At 39.0% G+C, this 20,513-nt stretch overlaps 1 protein-coding gene across 37 annotated transcripts in view; it reads left to right on the top strand.

Moving 5' to 3' along the window:
• The first annotated feature begins 953 nt into the window (after positions 1 to 953).
• The window catches only part of ASPH (aspartate beta-hydroxylase), a 223,649-nt gene continuing 204,089 nt past the window's right edge, over positions 954 to 20,513 (top strand). For 9 of the 37 annotated variants that reach the window (XM_055349288.2, XM_063709254.1, XM_063709255.1 and 6 more), the window contains exon 1: positions 1,216 to 1,596. In XM_055349288.2, the coding sequence (XP_055205263.2) occupies positions 1,482 to 1,596 (115 nt within the window). In that variant the 5' untranslated portion in view covers positions 1,216 to 1,481. Of the gene's footprint in view, positions 1,925 to 20,513 lie in introns of all 37 variants that reach the window. The other 28 variants (XM_055349301.2, XM_063709258.1, XM_055349294.2 and 25 more) reach the window with 15 other exon arrangements.

The raw sequence follows: 20,513 nt of genomic DNA on the forward strand, positions 1-20,513 counted from the left end.
AGATAAAAGCTGAGAGAGCTACTTCAATAAAAACTCTGTGAACTCTCCCCTCCCACCGTCTCTTGATAATAGCCTAACACTATTTGACAAAAGGTAAAGAAAGGCATTCTCTTTATTCTGCAACATGACCTTTGGGGGGTTTCTGTGCATCATCAGGGCAGGGTCAAGCAGCATCCAACCATCCACAGGTGAAAAGTCATGGGGCCGGGGGGAGGCAGGAGTGCTTCCGAAGGCGGGGGTGGGTGGGTTTGTGGGGCTGGAGAAGAGGAATGAAACCAGATGCCACAATGCAACTGCTCTCTCTGGTCCCTGAGCCCTCCTGAGACACTCCCAGGGGTTGTTACGAAACATGATCAAGAGCTGTGGGTTCAGCAATTGACAGAAATGTATCAAATCACTAAGCATTTCTTGCTTGCCTATTACACATTGGTCATGGTGTTAGCAATGGTGACACAAAGATGATAAAGACGTCGCTGATCTCAAGTCCTTGTCTGGTTCAACCACGTGCCAAGACATTTTAATACTCTGTTGGGAATTCTCAGGCAACACAGGCCCAGGCAGCACAGGCCCAGGCGTTAGCAAAGCAGGAAGGGATTTCAGACAGAGGGTGCCATCCAGGGTAAGAAAATGAACTTTTTGTGTCACATTTGCATTTTCATTCCTTAACTAAGTCTCTGAAAATACTGATGGCACAAACGAACTAAATTCCTGCTGCAGCACCAAATGGATGAACTACTACGGTTTAAGCATTGAACTAGTCCTAATATCACCATTCCAGAAACGTCTTAGTATTAATCAGGACAAGAAATAGGGATCTCTTTCGCAAGAAGCGAGACTGCACTCCTTCCTTTCCTTGTATACGGAAAGGGGACAAAATCCACAGTGAAAGGCCTAGAGGCGGCGCACTCCGCCCACGGGCGGCCCACGTGTCCACCTATTCCGCACCGCGCCCTGTCCCATCCCTATGGAGCGGGGTCTGCCAACGCTCGCGAGAGCCCTCTCGATTTCCACGTTTGCCACGTTCCAAAGAACCGAGACAGACTGGAAAGCCGAAAGAGGCTCGCGCTCACAGGCAGCTGCGTAGCGCCCGAACAGCCCTAAGTGAGCATGGGCGGGGAGCGCGGCAGGGTACCGCCGCCTCGTAAGGGCCCTTGCGATTGGGTCCCAGGCGCCGCCACTCAGCCTTCCGGGGGCGGGGCGAGGCCTGGAAGGGGCGTGGTCGTCGGGCGGCGAGCCGCGCGCTCTCGCCCCGGGAGGGAGTCACAGGTTCGTACACGCGAGGCCGGGCGCGCGCAGCCGGCACGCGGGTGAAAAGTCTTCCCAGGTGCTGCAGGCGGTGCTGAGGCCCAGGCTCTGCTGCAGGAGCAGCGGCCCGAACCCGCTCCAGCGGCCCACCGCCGCTAGCGGCTTCCGCGTCGCGTGTGTACCCCTGCGCACTGAAGGAAGTCCACCAGCCCTCACCAGCCCCCGCGGACCGTGCAATGGCCCAGCGTAAGAATGCCAAGAGCAGCGGCAACAGCAGCAGCAGCGGCTCCGGCAGCGGTAGCTCGAGTGCGGGCAGCAGCGGGGGCAGCAGCAGCCCCGGGGCCCGGAGAGGTCAGAGGCCCTGCGGGGCGGGGATCTGGGGCCTCGCCTCGGGGTAGGGAGCCGGCTGGCGCGGCGGACGCTGCGGGTGCATCTCCCCAGGTCCCACCGCGCGCCGCCTCCATCCCCCGCGACGCTCCTCCTTTAGGCGCGCGGGGCGGAAGCCGCATTCGGCGGGCCTGGTGGGCGGGCGAGCGAGGGGCCAGGCGGACCGGGGTCCGAGCCCTCGGGATGGTAGTCTCGGGGAGCCCCTTCCCAGCGGTTCCTTCACCTGCAGGGCGCAGCCGAGACAGGTTGCTGAACGACTGTTTCTTGGCTTTCCGTGGAATTGAACATGGGAGTAAGAGAACAATTTATCCTTTGCCTTGCGTGTTTTGGGGAGTTGAAAATGAGCCAAAGTCAGGGAAAGTGAGTTCCTGCCTAACTAGCAGCGTTTCAGAGCAACTCAAAAGGAGGTGAAAATGGGGGCGCCGGGGGGCAGGGGGAGGGAAGAAGTTGGGAGTGATTTGAATGCTCTCGGAAATTATTTTAAATATTTTTGCTTGTATGTAGCTTTCTTAATATGCGTTGCAGTTGCCTTTAAAATATCTTAGAATGTCATGAAATACTGAACGAGCGTCTGTATTTTTACCACTTTTACTTAAAATTAAAATCGATTGGATATTCACCTTTCTCCTCCTCCATGTGCATATCCAGCAGAGAGAACAGATTTTTAAATCTGTTTCGCCTCATATTTCAGTGGTTCTCGGTTTCTTTTATACTTCCTTTGACTCATATTTAGGATATTGAAACTGCAATACACATGTGTATGGAATGTGAGCTGTAAACTTCACTTGAAGTGATTTAGGCTCTTTGTTTTCTGAGATCTTCAGATCATGCATTCATAATATACCAAGAAAATGAATCAGCTATAGTCAAATAAGTATTTTCTTTATAGCGCTTGTCACTATCTGAACTTGTCTTATTACTTTCATGTGTGTTGTCTTTGGCTCATTCTCTCTGTATCCCCAGCTCCTAGAATGTTCCTTTCCCATAATAGGTGCTCAATAAATATTTTGAGTAGTGAATGAATGAATGGATTTAAATGGGGAAAGTAGTGCATTAAATCCATTGCACAAATTTACATTCTAAGGACTAATATTTATATTCTAAATGTAAAGATGTACACACAGTTTGAAGTTCAATGCAAGCATATTAATTCACATTTGACATAAGTGAAAGTTTGTGTTCCTTTTTCACTTGTTCTTAAATGTCACTTACTTAAACCTGCAGAGGGATAGATTAATTGCCTCAGCCGACTGAGGCTACTCTTTTTTAACATCCCTAAATGAGAAGAACCCATTGTGCCTCTAAGGGCACTAAGCAGAGAAAGCTGATGAACAACTTTAATGTTAGTTGTTTTCAAAAGGTTTCTGTAGCTGTTTGCCGGAGAAGCATGTCTTCGTTCCATTTCATTTTTGTGTTTATGAGGAGAGGGCTGATTGCATCTGAGGGAAGTCACTTTATATGGCCTCTTATTGGTGAGAACTAATACTGGGAAATGTGTCTCACGTTTCTAGACCTACCCCATAACTATTTGAAGCATTTTAACAGGCAAGAGATAGGTTTAGGAAATGCAGTAACTTAAATTAACTTCTCCTGACTTTCATACTCAGGCATTTTAGAACAAACTCTGCCCATATTTGAGGATCTACAGCCTTTTAAGCATTTTACACGTTGATTCTCTAATAGTCATGAAACAGACATACTATGTAAAAGAATATGTAAAAGGGAGGAATGCCCGTGATACGAAAACAAAAGTTGATATTGGAACCCTGCATGTGACGCAATGAGTATTCTTTATCCGCATATCCGCAACCTTTTTTTTTTTTTTTCTCCAGTAGATACTGAGTTCTTACTGTGTGCCAGATAGAAGGCACTGGGTATGGAAACCATTTCCTTCCATCATCCTAAACAGTTAAAGTACAGTGTCGTGTATAGTAGGCTGTACTCGAAAGATAAAGCCGGCTTTTCTTTTAATGCTGTTTACCTGGTCATTAAAGTACGGACGTTGTGCGAACCATTTCCTTCTACTGGGAAAATCAAAGACTTTTTAGCAGTGTCATACTGTGAGACCCATTTAGTTTCCTGCTCAAATCATACAGATGAGGAAATTAATGCCCAGAAAAGTTGTCGAGTTCATTGAAGGTTGTTTAGTTCGTGGAAACTCAACTAATTACTGGAAGAACCGAGACTAAGAACCCAGGTTTTGTTATTCATTTTGCCATGCTTGAATTTTAGGTTCTCTAATATGTAATTGGAGTTGAACTAGATTATCAAGTTTTCTTCTGTCTGTCTCCATGAGTACTACATTTAATTATTGGAGAAAACTCTGCTTTTGTCCTATCACCAATTACATTTCCCTTGACAAAAATTCTATTTGAAACACTATTTGAAATTTTAGTTTGAGAAGAAGTATATGTGTTCAAATAGTACGTTTTTTGATATGTCTTACATTGAGAGTCAGAAAATGACGGCATTGGTCACATTAAACATTATTATTTCTTAAGTTTTTGTGTAAACAGGGAAAAAAGAACCCAGTCATTTGAAACATGCATTTTAGGGAAAAGGTGATTTCTTTTTTTTTTCCTGGCCAAACTTTATCTTGGTGGTTTTTTTGCTGAAAAGTGATGTTTGGAAGCTGGAATTTGGGGAATTTATATCACAGATTTTTAAAGCAAGTGTCTGCTTTTTATTTTCTTCAGCTTAAGCTGAAAAATGATAAAATGGTTTTCTACAGAGTTCAATTTTACTTTTTTTCAGTTTTATTCTTTATAATATAAAAGAAACATGAATAAATTAGACTTCCTACCTTTATTTTGCATATAGAGCTGGACTTGCATGGCCAGTTGGGCCCAGGGGAAGCCTTTTTCAAATTTATTGATTTGAAAATAGTTTGACAAAGAAGGATCATGATGTCCTTTTGGGCTTATTTTGTAGACACTCGTATGTGTAATGTTTTCTGTTTGTTTGTTTAGTTTTTCCCTTTTGAGTATCACCCCTTAACTCCCTGTATCTCCTAGCAGCTTTCCATCTCCCTGTTTATTTTGTCTGGGTGTCCTGCTACTACATTACCTTTTGCCACTAGGTGTCACTGTAGAATACGTCCCCCTTTTAGTTTGAAGCTTGGGGTTACGTAACAGCAGGTTTTAATTATTATTATTATTTAATCCATCTGTATATACTCAAAACTATTGATAGATAAGCACTTAAAAACTCTTAGCTACTTTTTAACTCTCTCAAGGTGTCTCAGTAGATTGAGCAGCCTTTTTGTTTAGGCTTAATTAGAATGAAATATATTCATGTACTGCCTGTAAAACATTAACAGCTTCATTTGATGAGTATTTGTCATTTAGAAACACACTTCTGAGTTTAGTTTAGCTTCTTTTTTCTTTCTACTTTGAGTGTCTCTTAGATTACTAAGTAACTGAGGGATTCAATACACTGCTGATTGCATTGTGGAGCCCTTGAATGAAGAGGCCCTAGCAAAATTTTCTTTCTTTAGCCAAAGACCATCAGAGCCAATTGCTTAATCCTCCATTACTCATTCTAAGAGGAAAACATAGGAGGACCATAATTCTTCCACTGTAAGAACCGTCAGCTATTTTGTGTTCAGTTCAACACCATTTTGTCCATCCTGACCAGATCATATGAAACCAAGCACTAAATAATGTTCTGAGGGAGTTTATGAACACATTTTCCAGAGACCAGTTAACCTCTGGTGGTCTGTGAAAGTGAAAGTTCTATATTTTGGACTATATTTTAGTCTTGCTTTAAAATAATCTGTCTCATAGAGATTATTAGAAAATGAATGTATGACATTTTCATTTTCAGCCAGTTATCAACAGAGGAACTTGGATAAAGGCTCATAGGGTCTATCCATCTTGTTGTTAGTTAATATCAGATACTTAGCCCCTGAGCTCTCTGGTTCCAATAGAAAAACCCTTTTCTCCAGAAAGCTAGTGCAGTTTGGGAGAAGGAATATGATGACCTGGATCATATCTGTGTAAGAATCAGAACCAAGAATCGCTAAAAATCTCTGTTCCCAGCCTCCTTAAATGTAAAGAATTATTATCTACTTTCTTTTCAGAGTTTTGATATCACTAATGCTGATTTCATATGCCTTTGTGTTTCTCAGTTGTTTCCGTTAAAGTACGTCTAATAGTAGGGGTGAGTGCAAAACTTTGGAGACTATAAAAGTGTAGATGTCATCAGGCCATTACATGCTTTGACTTTTTTGATGATTTATTCTTATTTATTTATTTATTTTCATGTTCCGTAGCATCTTTGTGTTAAGTAAAATGTATATTCTTGAGATAGAGTTTATACTATGCTTTGAGGACTGCTCGATACATTTCTTTCAGCTTCTGGAGGTGTAAGTATCCATTTGCACATCAACTTTCAAGTTGGTGATTTGCCCTTAATGGCTCAGAAATCTGTAACATTATTTTATCTTACCCAGGCTCAGATATATTTACTCTTTTGAGGTAATTCCAGCCACTGTTTTAATATCATGAAAATATGCAGCTTAGTTTGTGGCTTGGATACTTCCATATCACCTCTAAATGGCTTGACTTCATTCTGTACCAAGGTACAAAAATGTTTTTCAAATGAACTTCTCTTTAATAAACCCTGTATGTACATATAACCTGTCTACACCCCACCTAAACCTCCGGGGAAAAGCCATCTATCGGGAAATGTGGAGGTGCAAGGGCTGCTTGCTTCATTATCTGCTGCCAGTGTCTGCTCTGCACTGCACACATGGGTGTGATGAGTTTCTCTGGTTCGGTCCTGCAGCTCTGGCCATTTTTATTAGAGGACTAAGGATTCAGGATGTTCTTTTCTTCCCTGTGTACCACTGTGGGAGTATAGTCCGGAGGCCAGTGCTTTAACTTTTTTTTAATTATACTTTCTTCTGGTGCTGCTGGGAGCCAAGATGGTATTTTCTTGTTAGTCATTATTTTTAAAATTTTAGTATTTTATTCCCCTGATGTGAGGGATGCTTCAGGCTTTTGTCCTGCATTTGATCTTTGTTTTTCAGGGATGTGTCTTGGTTACCTTTGACTGATGTGGTTATCTTTTAACGGCAAATCACTGAATGTAATTTAGTTCCTATCAAATTGGCCACAGCTGAGGACAAATTTGGTCTAGATAACCTATTAGACTCAAAGGAAATGTTGAGCTCCCTTGGTGAATAACTCTTTTTAAAAAGAAAATCATCTTTTGAAGGATCTGGGCTATTCGGCCCCCTGTGAGATCCAGGTCACTTGCCTAGTCATGTGACTGTCATCATCTGCCGTAGATACTATGTGTGCTCCAGAGCGGAGAGCTTTGGTGAATTGACTTGGTTGAGGGGTGGGGGGCTGGGGGGTGGGAGTGATTGCTGTCCGGTTATAGTCAGGTTTCCAAGGGCAGCCACTATCTCTGTACTTGGAGAAATGCCAGTACTTCTTTCCTACATGTGTGCCCACACGTTGAACCCAGTGACTCATCCTGTACTTAAGACCTCAAGGATCAGTCTTAAATTTAAAGTAGGAGAATATCCTTTGATAATTTTATTTCACAACCAGCATTGTTGTAACTGCCTTTTCTCATATTTTACATAGGTGACAGCCATTTCTACCATTCCATAGTGCAGAGTCACTATTATTTTGTTGTTCTATCCTGTCTGTAACTTCTTTTTCTTATTTATTATTCTTCTAATATACAGTTTTTGTCCCTATCTTTCACAGGCTGCTTTCAATTTCAATTTTCTTGGTATACTGGAAAGACTCTTTTGGTCTTAGTTTCACTTGTAAATTTTATTTAGGACACTTAATTTTTTAACTTACATAAACCTCAAAATCTGTGTTGTAAATATTTGTTGAAAGAATATCTAGCATTTAACTACTTTTCCATTCTTTGAATCAAGTCAATTTGTATAAGATGCTTGTCACTGAGTTTTTGTAAGTTGTTTCATGGATTTGCTTTTTGGCAGAGAGCTAGTTCTCTAACCTTTATAATAAAAATATTTCTGTGTATTGCTCTTTAAAATTGTATGTATTTGAAATAGTACATATTTAAGCCTATAAATAATTGTAGAGAGTAATGCAGTGGATACCCATGTACTGACCATATAGGCGAAGAAATGAAGCATTATCAGATTCCTAGATTTTCCTCTCCTGTGGTATTCCTTCCTAACCATTGTTAAACATTTTATGGTAGTCATTATCATAAATACAGGTATATATGCACAAAATAATATATAACATGTAGCACATACACATTATGTATCCACACATGTAAACTGTATCTATTATTAAATCAATGTATTTGAAAACTGCCCAGGAAGTATATCTATATCCCTATGTGTAGAAATATACCTACACACGCACACACTTATATGTATATATATACTGTATAGCATGTATTAAAAGTTTTGTGAACAGGCTTCTACTTGGCATACTATTTTGACAGCATTTGTTTGAAATTCCTCCAAACTCCAGTTCTTTATTTTCACATATGTAGTTCTACACCCTATGAATATGCCTTGTTTTCATTTAGCCATCCTATCGCAGGCCACTTTTTTTCTTTCAAATAATGCTGCCCTGAACATGTATGTGCCTATCTCTCCCCATGCATACATGTCTGAGTGTTTTTCTAGGGCATAATCTGGAATTGGAATTGCAGGTCATAGAAAGTACACACATTAGACTTTACTGGTTATTGCCATTTTTTAACCCACAAGTGGTTGTATCAACTTAACAGTTCTGCCCCTAATGAATAAGAGCTTGTTCTGTGCCATCATCACATTATCAACATTTGGTGAAGTTTAATATTTGCCAGTTGAGTGGCTGTGAAGTAGTACTTGAGGGTTTAAACTTGCATTTTTCTAATTACTAGTGAAGTTACTGGTAAGAGTAGCCTTGTGTTTCCTCCTTTGAATTGCCTGTTCGTATATCTTGCCTATTTTTCTGTTTTTGTTTTGTGTTTGTAGTATTGGTAGGTAGAATTTTTTTTTAATATCCTGAACCTTTTGATTATTTTTGATAAAGGACTTCTCCTAGTCTGTGTTTACTCACATTTTCATTGTTTATGGTATACGTTGTTGAACAGAATTTTAAGATTTTAATATATTAATACAATTTTTCTATTTTGTACTTTGTGGTTCACACCTTTATACTTTTTGTTAGACACATAACACAGATGTCATGAATTATTCTTGTATTTTCCTCTGAAAGATCTGAAACGTTGCTTTTTTACATTTAGATCTCTGAACTACCTGGTGTAGCATTTTATTGTATATTTTGTTATTAGGGATCTAATTCAGTATTGTTTTTTAAAAAGGGCCAATGAGAATGTCCTGTACTGTTAGTTGATTTGTCATCTTTTTACCGTAGTCTGCAGCATCACCTCTTGTGTATGAATACGTCGGGCTCTATTTTGTTCCAGGCATGTAGAAGCAACACCAAACTGAGTTGTTCACTATAGCTTTGTAGTGAGTCCACATATGTGATAGGGCATGTCCTTCTACCCTGCCTTTTTCACTATTGTGTTTGCTGCTTTGGGACCTTTCCTCATCCATTTCTCTAGATTTTAGAATCTGCTTATCAAATATGTTCATGAAAAATATTTGAGAATTTTTACTGGCATTGTATTGAATCTATAGAACAATTTGGGACAAATACAGATGTTTATAATACTGAATCTTCTTATACATGCACCTGGCCGGCTGGCCTGCTTTCTCTTCTTTCTTCTTTCTTTTTTCTTCTTTCTTCTTCTTCTTCTTCTTCTTTTTTTTTTTTTTTTTTTTTGAGTCGCTGCCTCGCTCTTTCACCCAGGCTGCAGTGCTGTGGCAGCCTTGACTTCCCAGGCTCCAGTGATCCTCCGACCTCAGCCTCCCCGGTAGCTGGGACTACAGGCATGCACCACCATGCCTGGCTAATTTTCTTATTTCTTGTACAGATGGGGTTTTGCCGTGTTAGCCTGTCTGCTCTCAAACTCCTGGGCTCAAGTGGTCTGCTCATCTCGACTTCCCAAAGTGCTGGGATTACAGGTGTGAGCCTTGCACCTGGCCTATAATTTCTTATGTATTTAAGTCTGACAATTTTTATAATCTTATTTGAAAGTCATATACATCTTTTATTAGATTAAGTCTGGGTACTTTATATTTTAAAAAACATTTTCAATAGTATTTTTAAATTAACATTTTTTAATGAAACTTAAAAAATATGTATCCAAATTGAAAGAGTTCTGTAATGACTCCACCATGTAGATTCTACAGCAGTTAACATTTTGATAGATTTGCGTTGTCATATCTATCAGTCGATCTTATTCTTTCATGCCTTTCTAAGTAAGTTGCAGGTATTAGTATGTTTCACTTTCATAAACATTTACCTGTGCCTGTAGCTAACTAGAGCTTAGCATTTGTTTGTTTTTTTTTCCCTCTGAGGTAAAATTTTCACATAGTGAATTGCACAAATTTTAGTGTCTGATCTGAGGAGTTTTTATATCCATTTCTACCTTTGTAAAACAATAACTTATTAGGACAGAGAATATTTTCATCACCCTGTAAAGTTCTCTCAAGCCCCTTTCTTGTCTCCACCTCTGCCATCAGAGGCAGCCATTGTACTACATTTTTTGATCATAGATTAGTGTTTTCTATTCTAGAACTTCTTTTGCAAGTACTTTTTTTTGTAAGGTCTTCTTTCACTCAGCATAATATTTTTTAGTTCATTTATGTTGTGTACACGGTCACTTGTTCCTTTTTATTGTCAAATAGTATTCCAGTGTCTGACTATAGCACAATTTTTTTTAAGCTTTTATTTTAGGTTCAGGGGTACATATACAGGTTTGTTATATGGGTAAATTGCATGTCACAGGGGTTTGGTGTACAGATAATTTTGTCACACAGGTAATAAGCTTAATACCTGCTGAGTAGTTTTTTTGATCTTCACCTTCCTCCCACCCTCTACCCTCAAGTAGGCCCCAGTGTCTGTTGTTCCCTTCTTTGTGTCCATAGGTGGTCAATGTTTTGCTCCCACTTATAAATATTAATAAGAACATGGTTCTCTGTTCCTGTGTCAGTTTGCTTAGGATAGTGGCCTCCAGCTCCATTCATGTTGTATAGCACAGTTTTTTAACCCCATCTTTTATTGGTGGACACTTGGGCTAGTTTTGGGTTATTATGAATAAAATTCTATGAATATTATAGAAGCCTTTTTTGGACATATGTTTTTATTTCTCTTGAGCAAGAGAGGGATTACTGGGCTATAGGGTAGGTGTATGTTTAGTTTTATTAAGAAACTGTTAAACTCTTTTGCAGAGTAGTTGTACAATATATTTTATACTCCCACTAACAATGTGTGGAATTGGTTGTTCTACATATGTACCAACATTTGGTGGTGTCAGTCTTTTTAATTTTAGCCATTCTGGTGGGTGTGCCGTGGCTTCTTACTGTAGTTTACATTTGCAATTCCCTGATGAATAATGGTGTCAAGCACTTTTTCTTGTGCTTATTGGCTACACCCATTATCTTTAGTGAAGTTTCTTTTTTTGCCCATTTCTAATTTTATTGTTTTTTTGTTGCTGAGCGGTAATTCTTTATGTATTCTGGATAGAAGTTCTTTTCAGATATATATAGCACATATTTCTCCCAGTCTATAACTTACCTTTTTATTTTTTTATTTTTAATGCTGATATTTATTTTTTCTTTTCTGTTTTTGCTTTCTGTGTTCTAAGAAACTGCACGTTCTCAAGTCTCAAAGCTATCCTCTTTTATTTTCTTCTAGAAGTTTTATAGTTTCAGTTTTTATGTTTGTCTATGAGCATTTTCACATTAATTTTGAATTAGATTTATATTTTTCTATATGGAATTTCAGTTCTAGCACCATGTGTTGAAAAGACTTTGCTTTCATTATTGGATTGCTTTTGGTGCCTTTGTCAAAAAGCAAATGACAGTGTAAGTATAAATCTGTTTCTGAGCCCCTCTGTTTTTTTGTTATCTATTTGTCCTTATGCCTTTACTTTATCACAGAATCTTGATGACTCTAGCTATACAGTAAGTATTAAAACTAGGTAGTATAAATCCTCCTACTTTGTTGTTCCTTTTAAAATAGCTCTAAATAGTGTAGATACTTTGTGTATCCATATACATTTTAGAATCACCTTGTCAACTTCCACAGAATAAAGCATGCTAGGGTTTATGATTAGGATTGCATCGACTCCGTAGACCAACTTTGGGAGCATTAATCACAGTGATATTGCACATTCTAATTTATGATAGTGGTATATTTCTTCATTTGTTAGGTTTTTAGTTTCTTTCTGCCTTTTTTTTGTAGATTTTGCTATGGAGATCTTTTTAAGCATTTTTTTGTTAAACATTTTTCTAAATATTTTGTATTTTTTGATGCTATTAGAAATCGTATTTTTAAAATTTCATTTTCCCACTATTTGCTGCTAGGATGTGGACATAGAACTGTTACATGTACCTTATATCATGTAGCTTTGCTAAATTCATTTATTCTAGTAGTTTTTTTTAAGAAAATCGATTCTTTGGGATTTTCTATGTAAATATCATGAAGCCCATTAATAGAAACAGTCTTACTTCTTTTCCAGTCTTTTCTTGCCTTACTGCACTAATTAGGATTTCCAGTATCATGTTGAATACCAGTGATGAGAGTAGACATCCTGGCTTTGTTTCTGATTTTAGTGGCAAAGTATTTAGTATTTTACCATTAAGTAAGTAAAATATTAACTCAGGGTGTTTTGTAGATGCTTTTCATTGGATTGGGGAAATTTGTATTTCTAGGTTGAGAATTTTGTCAAATACTTTTTCTCACTCAAAGCCCCACTTGGTTGATTTGAATTGTCCTTTTTATATATTGCTTTATTTGCTAATATTTTGTCAGCAATTTTGCGTCTGTGTTTATGTTAGATGTGGGTCTGTGATTTCCTTCCTTTTTTCCTCTCCTCCTCTCCTCTCCTCTCCCTCTACTTCTCCTTCTCCTCTTACTTCCTTAAGAATTATGATTAGTACGGAATATTTTCTCTGCACCTATTGATATTATATGTTTGGTTTTTCTCCTTCCATACTTTAGATGGTAAATGATAACAATGGATGCTCTAATTTAAAACCATCCCTACATTTCTGGGAAGCATCCAGCGTGGTGGTTTTATATATTTTCAGTATTATTGGATTAGTTAATAGATCCATGAGTAAAACTGACCCAACATTTTCTTTCCTGGTTTTGTTATCAAGGTCATATTCTAGCTGCGTAAATGAATTTAGGAAGATTTCTTCTTTTTCTGTTCTTTGGCATAGTTTGTATAGAAGTAGTTATTGGGGGGCTGGGCGCGGTGGGTCATGCCTGTAATCCCAGCACTTTGGGAAGCCAAGGCTGGTGGATCACGAGGTCAGGAGATCCAGACCATCCTGGCTAACACGGTGAAACCCCGTCTCTACTAAAAATACAAAAAAAATTAGCCGGGTGTGGTGGCGGGCACCTGTAGTCCCAGCTACTCAGGAGGTTGAGGCGGGAGAATGGCGTGAACCCAGGAGGCGGAGCTTGCAGTGAGCCGAGATTGCACCACTGCACTCCAGGCTGGGCGACAGAGCGAGACTATGTCAAAAAAAAAAAAAAAAAAAAAAGAAGTAGCTATTTGGTAAAACTCATTCAAACCTTTTTGTCATTTTACCCCAACACTGGGTGAGGTGTGGGTAGACATGAGGGGAAACTGCTTTGCTTTTTAAATGTTTACAGGACTACTTAAAATTTCTGTGTCTTCTTGAGTTAGGTTTGCTATGTTATATTTTCTCTTGGTAGGTACATTTGAGTAAGTTATATTTTCTAAAACGTTTTCTGTCTTTGAAGTTTCAAACTTACTGGCAAAAAGTTGTGTATGGTTTTAGTGCTTCTTGTAAACAGAATATAGCTATTGTATGTCTAGTATTACCTTGTAATAAAATTCCATTTAAAATGACTAAATACTAAGTTTCTTTAAATTGTAACTATTTCAAATACTAAGAATGTTTTGCTAAGTTTATTAAAGTAAAAATTCTTTATAAAATACATGGGATATTCTAACATCTGTGAGAAGGTAAGCCATTTAATACTGGTAATTTGGTTTAATTGACTTGATATGCTGCTCATTTTCCTCCTTAAATGGTAATAACTAGCAATAGGTACATTGGTTTGTTAAAAATTGAACTTTCTTCATGACTAAAATATAATGCTTATTTTCTTGAATCTTAAGATTTATTTGATTATTTGATGGTTTCTAGCTGGTCAATCTGTTTAGTTGTAACCAGTAAATATACCTGGAGACCTAGGGAGCCTGGCATGGATCCAAACATAGCCCAATGTTTCAATCACATATTTGCTTTGTAACATTAAAATGAAATTAACTTATATGAAGGTGGAAAACTCTTAAGCCCCTTGTATTTATTTTATAGTTTTTTTCTAGAAGTAGTACACTATTTGTGTTAATAAGTACCCAAGCTAATTTTTAGAATTACCTTGTTATCAGTGAGACATTTAAGATGACTGGATAGGATAGAGTAACATTGAGTAAGAGCACAGTTCGCTAGCTTAAGTACTTTTACTGATTTGGAGTAAACTTGAAATAAACTATGTATGTTCAACACCTTCCTGCTCAGCTGGTCCTTCACCAGTGCCTTGTGGTCTTAGTGTGCTTTTAGTTTATGCTTATTCATATTTTCAATGCCAGCTATTTCACATCTTCACCAACTTCAGCCAATATCTTACTATTTATCTTTCAATTGTGGCAGACGGCTCCCTGCCATTTTGCAGAGAAACCAGAGGACATTGCTTAAGAGCTCCTTCATTTGTTGCATGGTTGGTAGGGATTGGCCTTTGAGTTGCGTGACAATGGGGGCGTACTGAGATGAGGCTGGTTACAACCCCCTGGTATAAGATCCTGTGGGTAGACAGGATCTGAAGCCAGTGCAGTTGAGAATCTTGGAGAGGGATTGCTCCAATTTGGATGCAAAAGTGTCCAAAAACTGAGTTTTGGGGATACATCTTATCAAAGTTTGGTAAAGCCTCTTTTCTTTCTTTACACTAAAGGGGAGACCTAGAAGGGTGATGGCTGAGTGGAGATAAGCCAGCATCACAGTTAGAACTTATTAATCTTGGCAGTCACAGCTCTTAGGGATCTTTGGGTCCCCACCCACCTAAGGGAAAGGTGAAGACTGGGGCAGGAATGCTGGATCTCTCTGAGGAACGCCTAGTGTCCTGGGACACCATTTTCTCATATATCTTGAGCCATTACTTCTGAGAATTCTCCTTCTCCATTCCTTCCCACAGTATGCACCTCTTGGTTTGGCTTTCTCATGTAAAGAAAAACAAAACAAAACCCACAAAAACCTCCTTTTACTCTGACTACTCTACCCAGCCAAATATTACAACTGAGTAGTGTGGGTCCCTTTTTTTCTCTTCTTCCCTTCAAATGTTTCTGGCCGAAGTCAGCAGACACTACCTTAGTAGTAAATCCACTGAACTCTTCTTGTTCCTTTACTTAATCTGCTCCTTAAAGGATAGTCTTCCCCGGATTTTTTCTTGAGCATCTTCTAATCCCATGCTGCATGCTCTTCATAACTTTAACTACAATCTACTGATAACTCCCAATTCTGTAGCACTGCTGAGTTACAGACTGAAATAACAGTAATGATAGAGAAAAAACATAGCTACCACTGAGTGCTAGCTACACGTCACACATTGTATATTTCTTTCTGTTTTAGCATTTTATTCTCACAGTAATTATCTCAATTCTTTTTTTTTTTTTTTTTGTAGGTGAAGAACTAGTAGGTTAATTGTCAAAGATCATGGAGCTATTAAAAATTGAAGCTGGAGATCCCAATTCTGACTCTAAGGCTACTTTAGTTGAATATTTTAGATTCTCATTAGTTGTTACTTAAATTACTCATAACTTGTTTTATTTCATCCTTCTGTCACAGTCATCTTTATAAAGTGGAAATTAGATCCTGTCCACTTCCTTTTTTGAAAACCTCAAGTAGTGTCCTCAAAGTACTTAAGATGTAGTTCAAATGCCTAAGTATAGAGGAGGCTCTTCATGATCCTCTCTTACGCTCTCTGCCCCCTCCTCTTTATATTAATGCTTCAGACATATTAAATCACTCTGTAGCCTCAGTATCTGCACATCGCTATTTCTTCTTCTAGGACAGCTCACCACCTTGCCTTTCCCTGTCTGACTCCTATATTTCCTTCCAGATTTAGTTCCCTCATCATTTCTTCCCTATTCTCCCTTCTCCCATAGACTGCGTTTGGTAACCTCTCCTCCCGTCCCTGACCCTGTACCATTATAATCATATGATTCCTTCAACAGATGAAAATGTGAGCAAATCATGATATTAGACAACAAAGCAGCATCAGGCTGAATGAGACCCAAGTACTAGCTCTGCCGCTTACCAGTTTTTGACCTTGAGTAAGTCATCAAACCTAAGCTCCTTTATATTTTTCTTCGTCTTTAAAATGAAGGTGATGGTACTTACATCATAGTTATGAGGATTCACTATAAAGTGACTTGTAAATACAGTTATTGAATGTGGTGATGGTGATATTATCATGAACAAAACAAATACTTTGTTTTGTACTGTAAAGATCTGTTGTCTTTCATTCCTGCTTGATTGTCAGGGGACCATCTATGTTACTGATAGATATCAGACTCAAACTCACATAAATAATTAGGTAATTTATTTCATTTAAAAAGAAAACTAAATGTAGGGCTGGTTCCAGTTGTGGTATGATCTGTGGCTCAAATGTATTCAAGGACTCACATTCCGCCAGCTTCTCACCCTTATTCTCAGCCAAGTTGTCATCCCAAGGCTGGTTCCCTTGTGGGTTCTAGATGGCAGCCAGTGGCAACTGGGATTGCATACTTCCTTGTTTACATTCAGCAGAAGGAAAGGGGCCTCTCTTTCTGTTTTCCTGAGAGCAGACTCCTTGCTGCTTCTTAGTCTGTGTGAGCTTAGTCCTGCCTGTATGATCCAGGCTGTGGAGGGATTACCATGATGGTTTGAACCAAGGGTTGGCGCTGCTGGGCATATAGTCACTGTTGCAACTACTCAAGGGTTGACACTGTTGGCCATTCTTTGTTGCAGCCACTAAACTTGGCTGTTGTAGCATGAAAGCAACCATAGACAAGCAGATGAGTATGACCATTTCCCAATAAAACTGTATTTAAGGCCACTGAAATTTGAATTTCATAGAATTTTCTCATGAAATTTTCTTCTTTGATTTCTTTTCAACTCTTTTTAAAAAGTGAAACCATTCTTAGCTCCTGATCCATACAAAAAACATGAAATATGCTATAGTTTGCTTCCCTTGTTTAGAGGAATTGCTGGGGCTGGGAGAGTTACTGCTAATGTTTGATATAGGTGAGCTATATATATATATATATATATATATATATATTTATGTCTTTAATGCCTAAATGGCTTCTTGGACATAGTAGATTCTCAGTATTTAATAGTTTATGAGTAATGATCATCACAGTAGGTACTCAGTCCACAAAATGATACTCAATAAATGTTGGAATTGACAAATACAAATAAAGTCATATTTCCCTCTACTAGACCAAAAGGACAGTGGGGTAGGAGTAACTGTCTTTGTGTCCTCTACACTGCCTTGAATGTGTAAGTACTCAAAAATTATGTTTGGCATGGGTAGATTTTTTTAGGTTTATATTATGGGCAGGAGCACAAATAAAAAACATCCTGTTGATGTTTATAAGAGTTGGAGCTAAGGAAACAACAAAGTGATAAGAGTGTGTATACTTCATTGTAATAGAAAATTGTTTCAGTGGGTCAAGGTCATTAAGTAACAGGTCCTGTTTAGGCACCATGCGAGTAGTTTCCACACGGTAAGCTTTTGGAATCCTACCAATAGGAAGCTGTTGTGCAGCCATGAGAGCCATTCCCAATGCTTTGTCATCCGTAATTCATTGTCACTGGGAGGCAGGTTGGGCAGAAGCAGGCATTTTATTTGTTCTGCCTTTTTGTGAAATTAGAAAATGCTGCTTATTTTGCAAAATGTCAGCTTTCCTCTCACTGTATTTTTAAACATGACTCAAGGATAGACTTAAAATTATTCATGTGAATGCTGAAGTATGGAGTAATTTGCTAAATTTTTCTTCCATTTTTTTTTTTTTTGGTTTTGGCTTTAAAATTCTTTTGTAAGAATTTTGACAATTTTCTCCTTGACATGAGGTTATAATTTGTCAATTTTGATTAAAAAATATAAACAACGGGCTGTGCAAGGCTAATGTTTGGAAAAAAAAAGTTTGGAACTGATTTATACTTTACAATGCTGTATCTCTAAAATTCCAAGATTATGTTTCTCCCCAAATGACTATTTGCATGTATATTGTCCCATGTATCCTTTATCCTGATGTAATACTTACCAAAGGGAGTTTTAATTGCCTTTTAATTTTTCTCTTCCACTGGACTATAAGCTAAATGGCCTCTCTTGTTCATTGCTGTAGCACAAGGTAGGCATTTAAAGAGTATTTATTGAATGGTTGAATATCTGAGTGCTTGGAGAAAACCATGGAAGCCATTTAAAATTTACCATTCTGAGATTTTTGTGTCTTAAAACCCACATTAGCCCACAGGCTGAAAGAACCTTGTTTTGCTGATCTGAATTTTATGTTGGCCAGAAATGTTCTATTTAAAGCAATACTTTTATCCAGAAAGGTATTAAAAGTATTTAACCATTGCTATGTGAGAGATACTCATGGCCTATTCAGGACAGCACCTTCACAACATACCTTGCTTCTGCCCAAGCATAGCTTACCTATAACTTGCATGGAACTTGAAGACCAGCCTTTGTAGCTCACCAGATCTTTTTGGGGCCCTACTCCTGTCAACCTCAAGCCTCGGACTAGGTTATTCCAGAACACAGCCAAGAGACCAGTGTTCGAAACAGTGTTTGATGCCTTCCAGCACAGATAATTGGGTACTTGGTGATTTTTATTCTGGGTAAAATCCTCAGCCTGGGGAAAGTGGGGGTGTATTTGATGAAGTTGGAGCTGAAAGAGGGATGTGGAGGGGGTTTAGAGCATAAGTCATTGAGAGTACGGTGAAGGGTTCAGCTCTCAGCATTGTAGTGACGCTGGCCATCACTTTGGTTCTGAATTGCGGCATGGGTGAGAGGAGAGGCACAGACAGGCAGCCAAGTCAGGGATGAAGCTGACAGTGCCAGCTGCACCTGCTCTGGCCATTTCTACACCCAGAGTGACCTTTCTTCTGCTGTTCTGTGGTTTTCTTTTAAAAATACTCCATTTAGGTTAGATCTACTTTTTCATTGATACAGAACAAAAATAAGTTATGTTTATATTTTAGATTTTTATGGGGATATGTTGTAAACTCTCCAGTGAGATTAATGAGCTCTGTTCAGAGGAAGGGGACACAGGAGTAAAATCTCGTGCTGGCCTCTGGAAACTCAACAGTAGGATGGGCTGCAGAGAGTAAGTATGTGTTGAATTGTTGAATGAATGAGATGTGCATGATCAAGGAGGAGGGAAAAGAAGACTAAAATGAAGGAAGGGGCTGAGGCTTGTCAGAAGTCTCAAAATTACAACCCCAACCAAAGCTTTTTGTATATAACCCTTGGGGAATTAAGAAAATTAGAAGAGGTTGCAAAGACACTCAAGGGGCAAATGTCCCATTTTTATTAAAGGAAAGAAAAATAGATTCAGAGCAAGTATAAATGAATGTTTCATGGCAATCCTAGGCAAATTCTAGAATTAAAAATTATTCTTAAGTGCTCAAAAAAGAAAACTGTGAAAACTTGGAGACACTACAGGTTTACCATGGAGGTTGCTTTAAAAAAAATTAAGCATTCCTGTAGGCTTTGTAGACTGATTGATTGGTCAGAGTACAATGTTGTAATTTTTCCTAACTTCACGGAGGCATTTAACACCATCTCTGAAAATCTCCCTGTGCCTAAGATGGTAAACATTGGCCAGGTACAGTTTGAACCTGCTGACTGCAGAACTGTATCCAAAGAACGCAGATTTAATGAGTTGATGTTAATCTCAAGAGAGAGCTGATTTAATGGGTTGATGTTAACCGCAAGAGAAGCCCTTCCAATTAATGCTTATTAGCTATTGTTTGGCACAAAACTGTGAGGGAAATCTAGTATCCAGAAGTAAAAATTCTATACAAAGGGATGACTGACACTGAAAGTGGGCTTGAAAGGGTTAACTCAGTTTTTGCAAAGCAAATTCACTGTAGAGAATAAGCTGAAAGAAGTTAGAAGTAGTAGGTATTTTTAATGATTTTTAAAAAGGCCTAGATTTTTGTTGTTGTTGTTGTTTTTAAATGCCTTCAGTCTCAGAGGGAGTTGCCTGCGTAACGTGGCTGACCAGAAAAGCCCCTTTGGTAGTTAGTGTTATTACCAGAGTGAGGGGGGCACATCTGATTCTGTGATGGTCACACTGCATCTGGAACGTGGCTCGAGTTGGGGGGTTGCGGGTTAGGAGGGACAGTGATGGAGGTTGACAGAGGAGCCTCCTCCCCACAGGCCCTTGGGTAAGGGTGTGTTAGCCCACTGTGAGGGAGGAGTGAAAACCCTCTCCATGGCTGGCCCAGAGGGGAGTCCTCCTCAGGGGCATCACTATCCCCAAGTGTCTCAAGCAGCGGTCCCAGACCTTCTTGGCACCAGGGACCAGTTTCATGGAAGATAATTTTTCCATGGATGAGGCGGGGAAGTGGGGAAGGGGCAGATGGTTTTGGGATGAAACTGTTCCACCTCAGGTCACCAGCCATTAGATTCTCATAAGGAGCATGCAACCTAGATATCCCTCGCCTGCACAGTTCACAGTAGGGTTTGTGCTCCTGTGAGAATCTAATGCCCCCCGCTGAGCTG

The sequence above is a fragment of the Gorilla gorilla genome, chromosome 7, assembly GCF_029281585.2.
Source record: "Gorilla gorilla gorilla isolate KB3781 chromosome 7, NHGRI_mGorGor1-v2.1_pri, whole genome shotgun sequence".
Taxonomy (NCBI): Eukaryota; Metazoa; Chordata; class Mammalia; order Primates; family Hominidae; genus Gorilla; species Gorilla gorilla.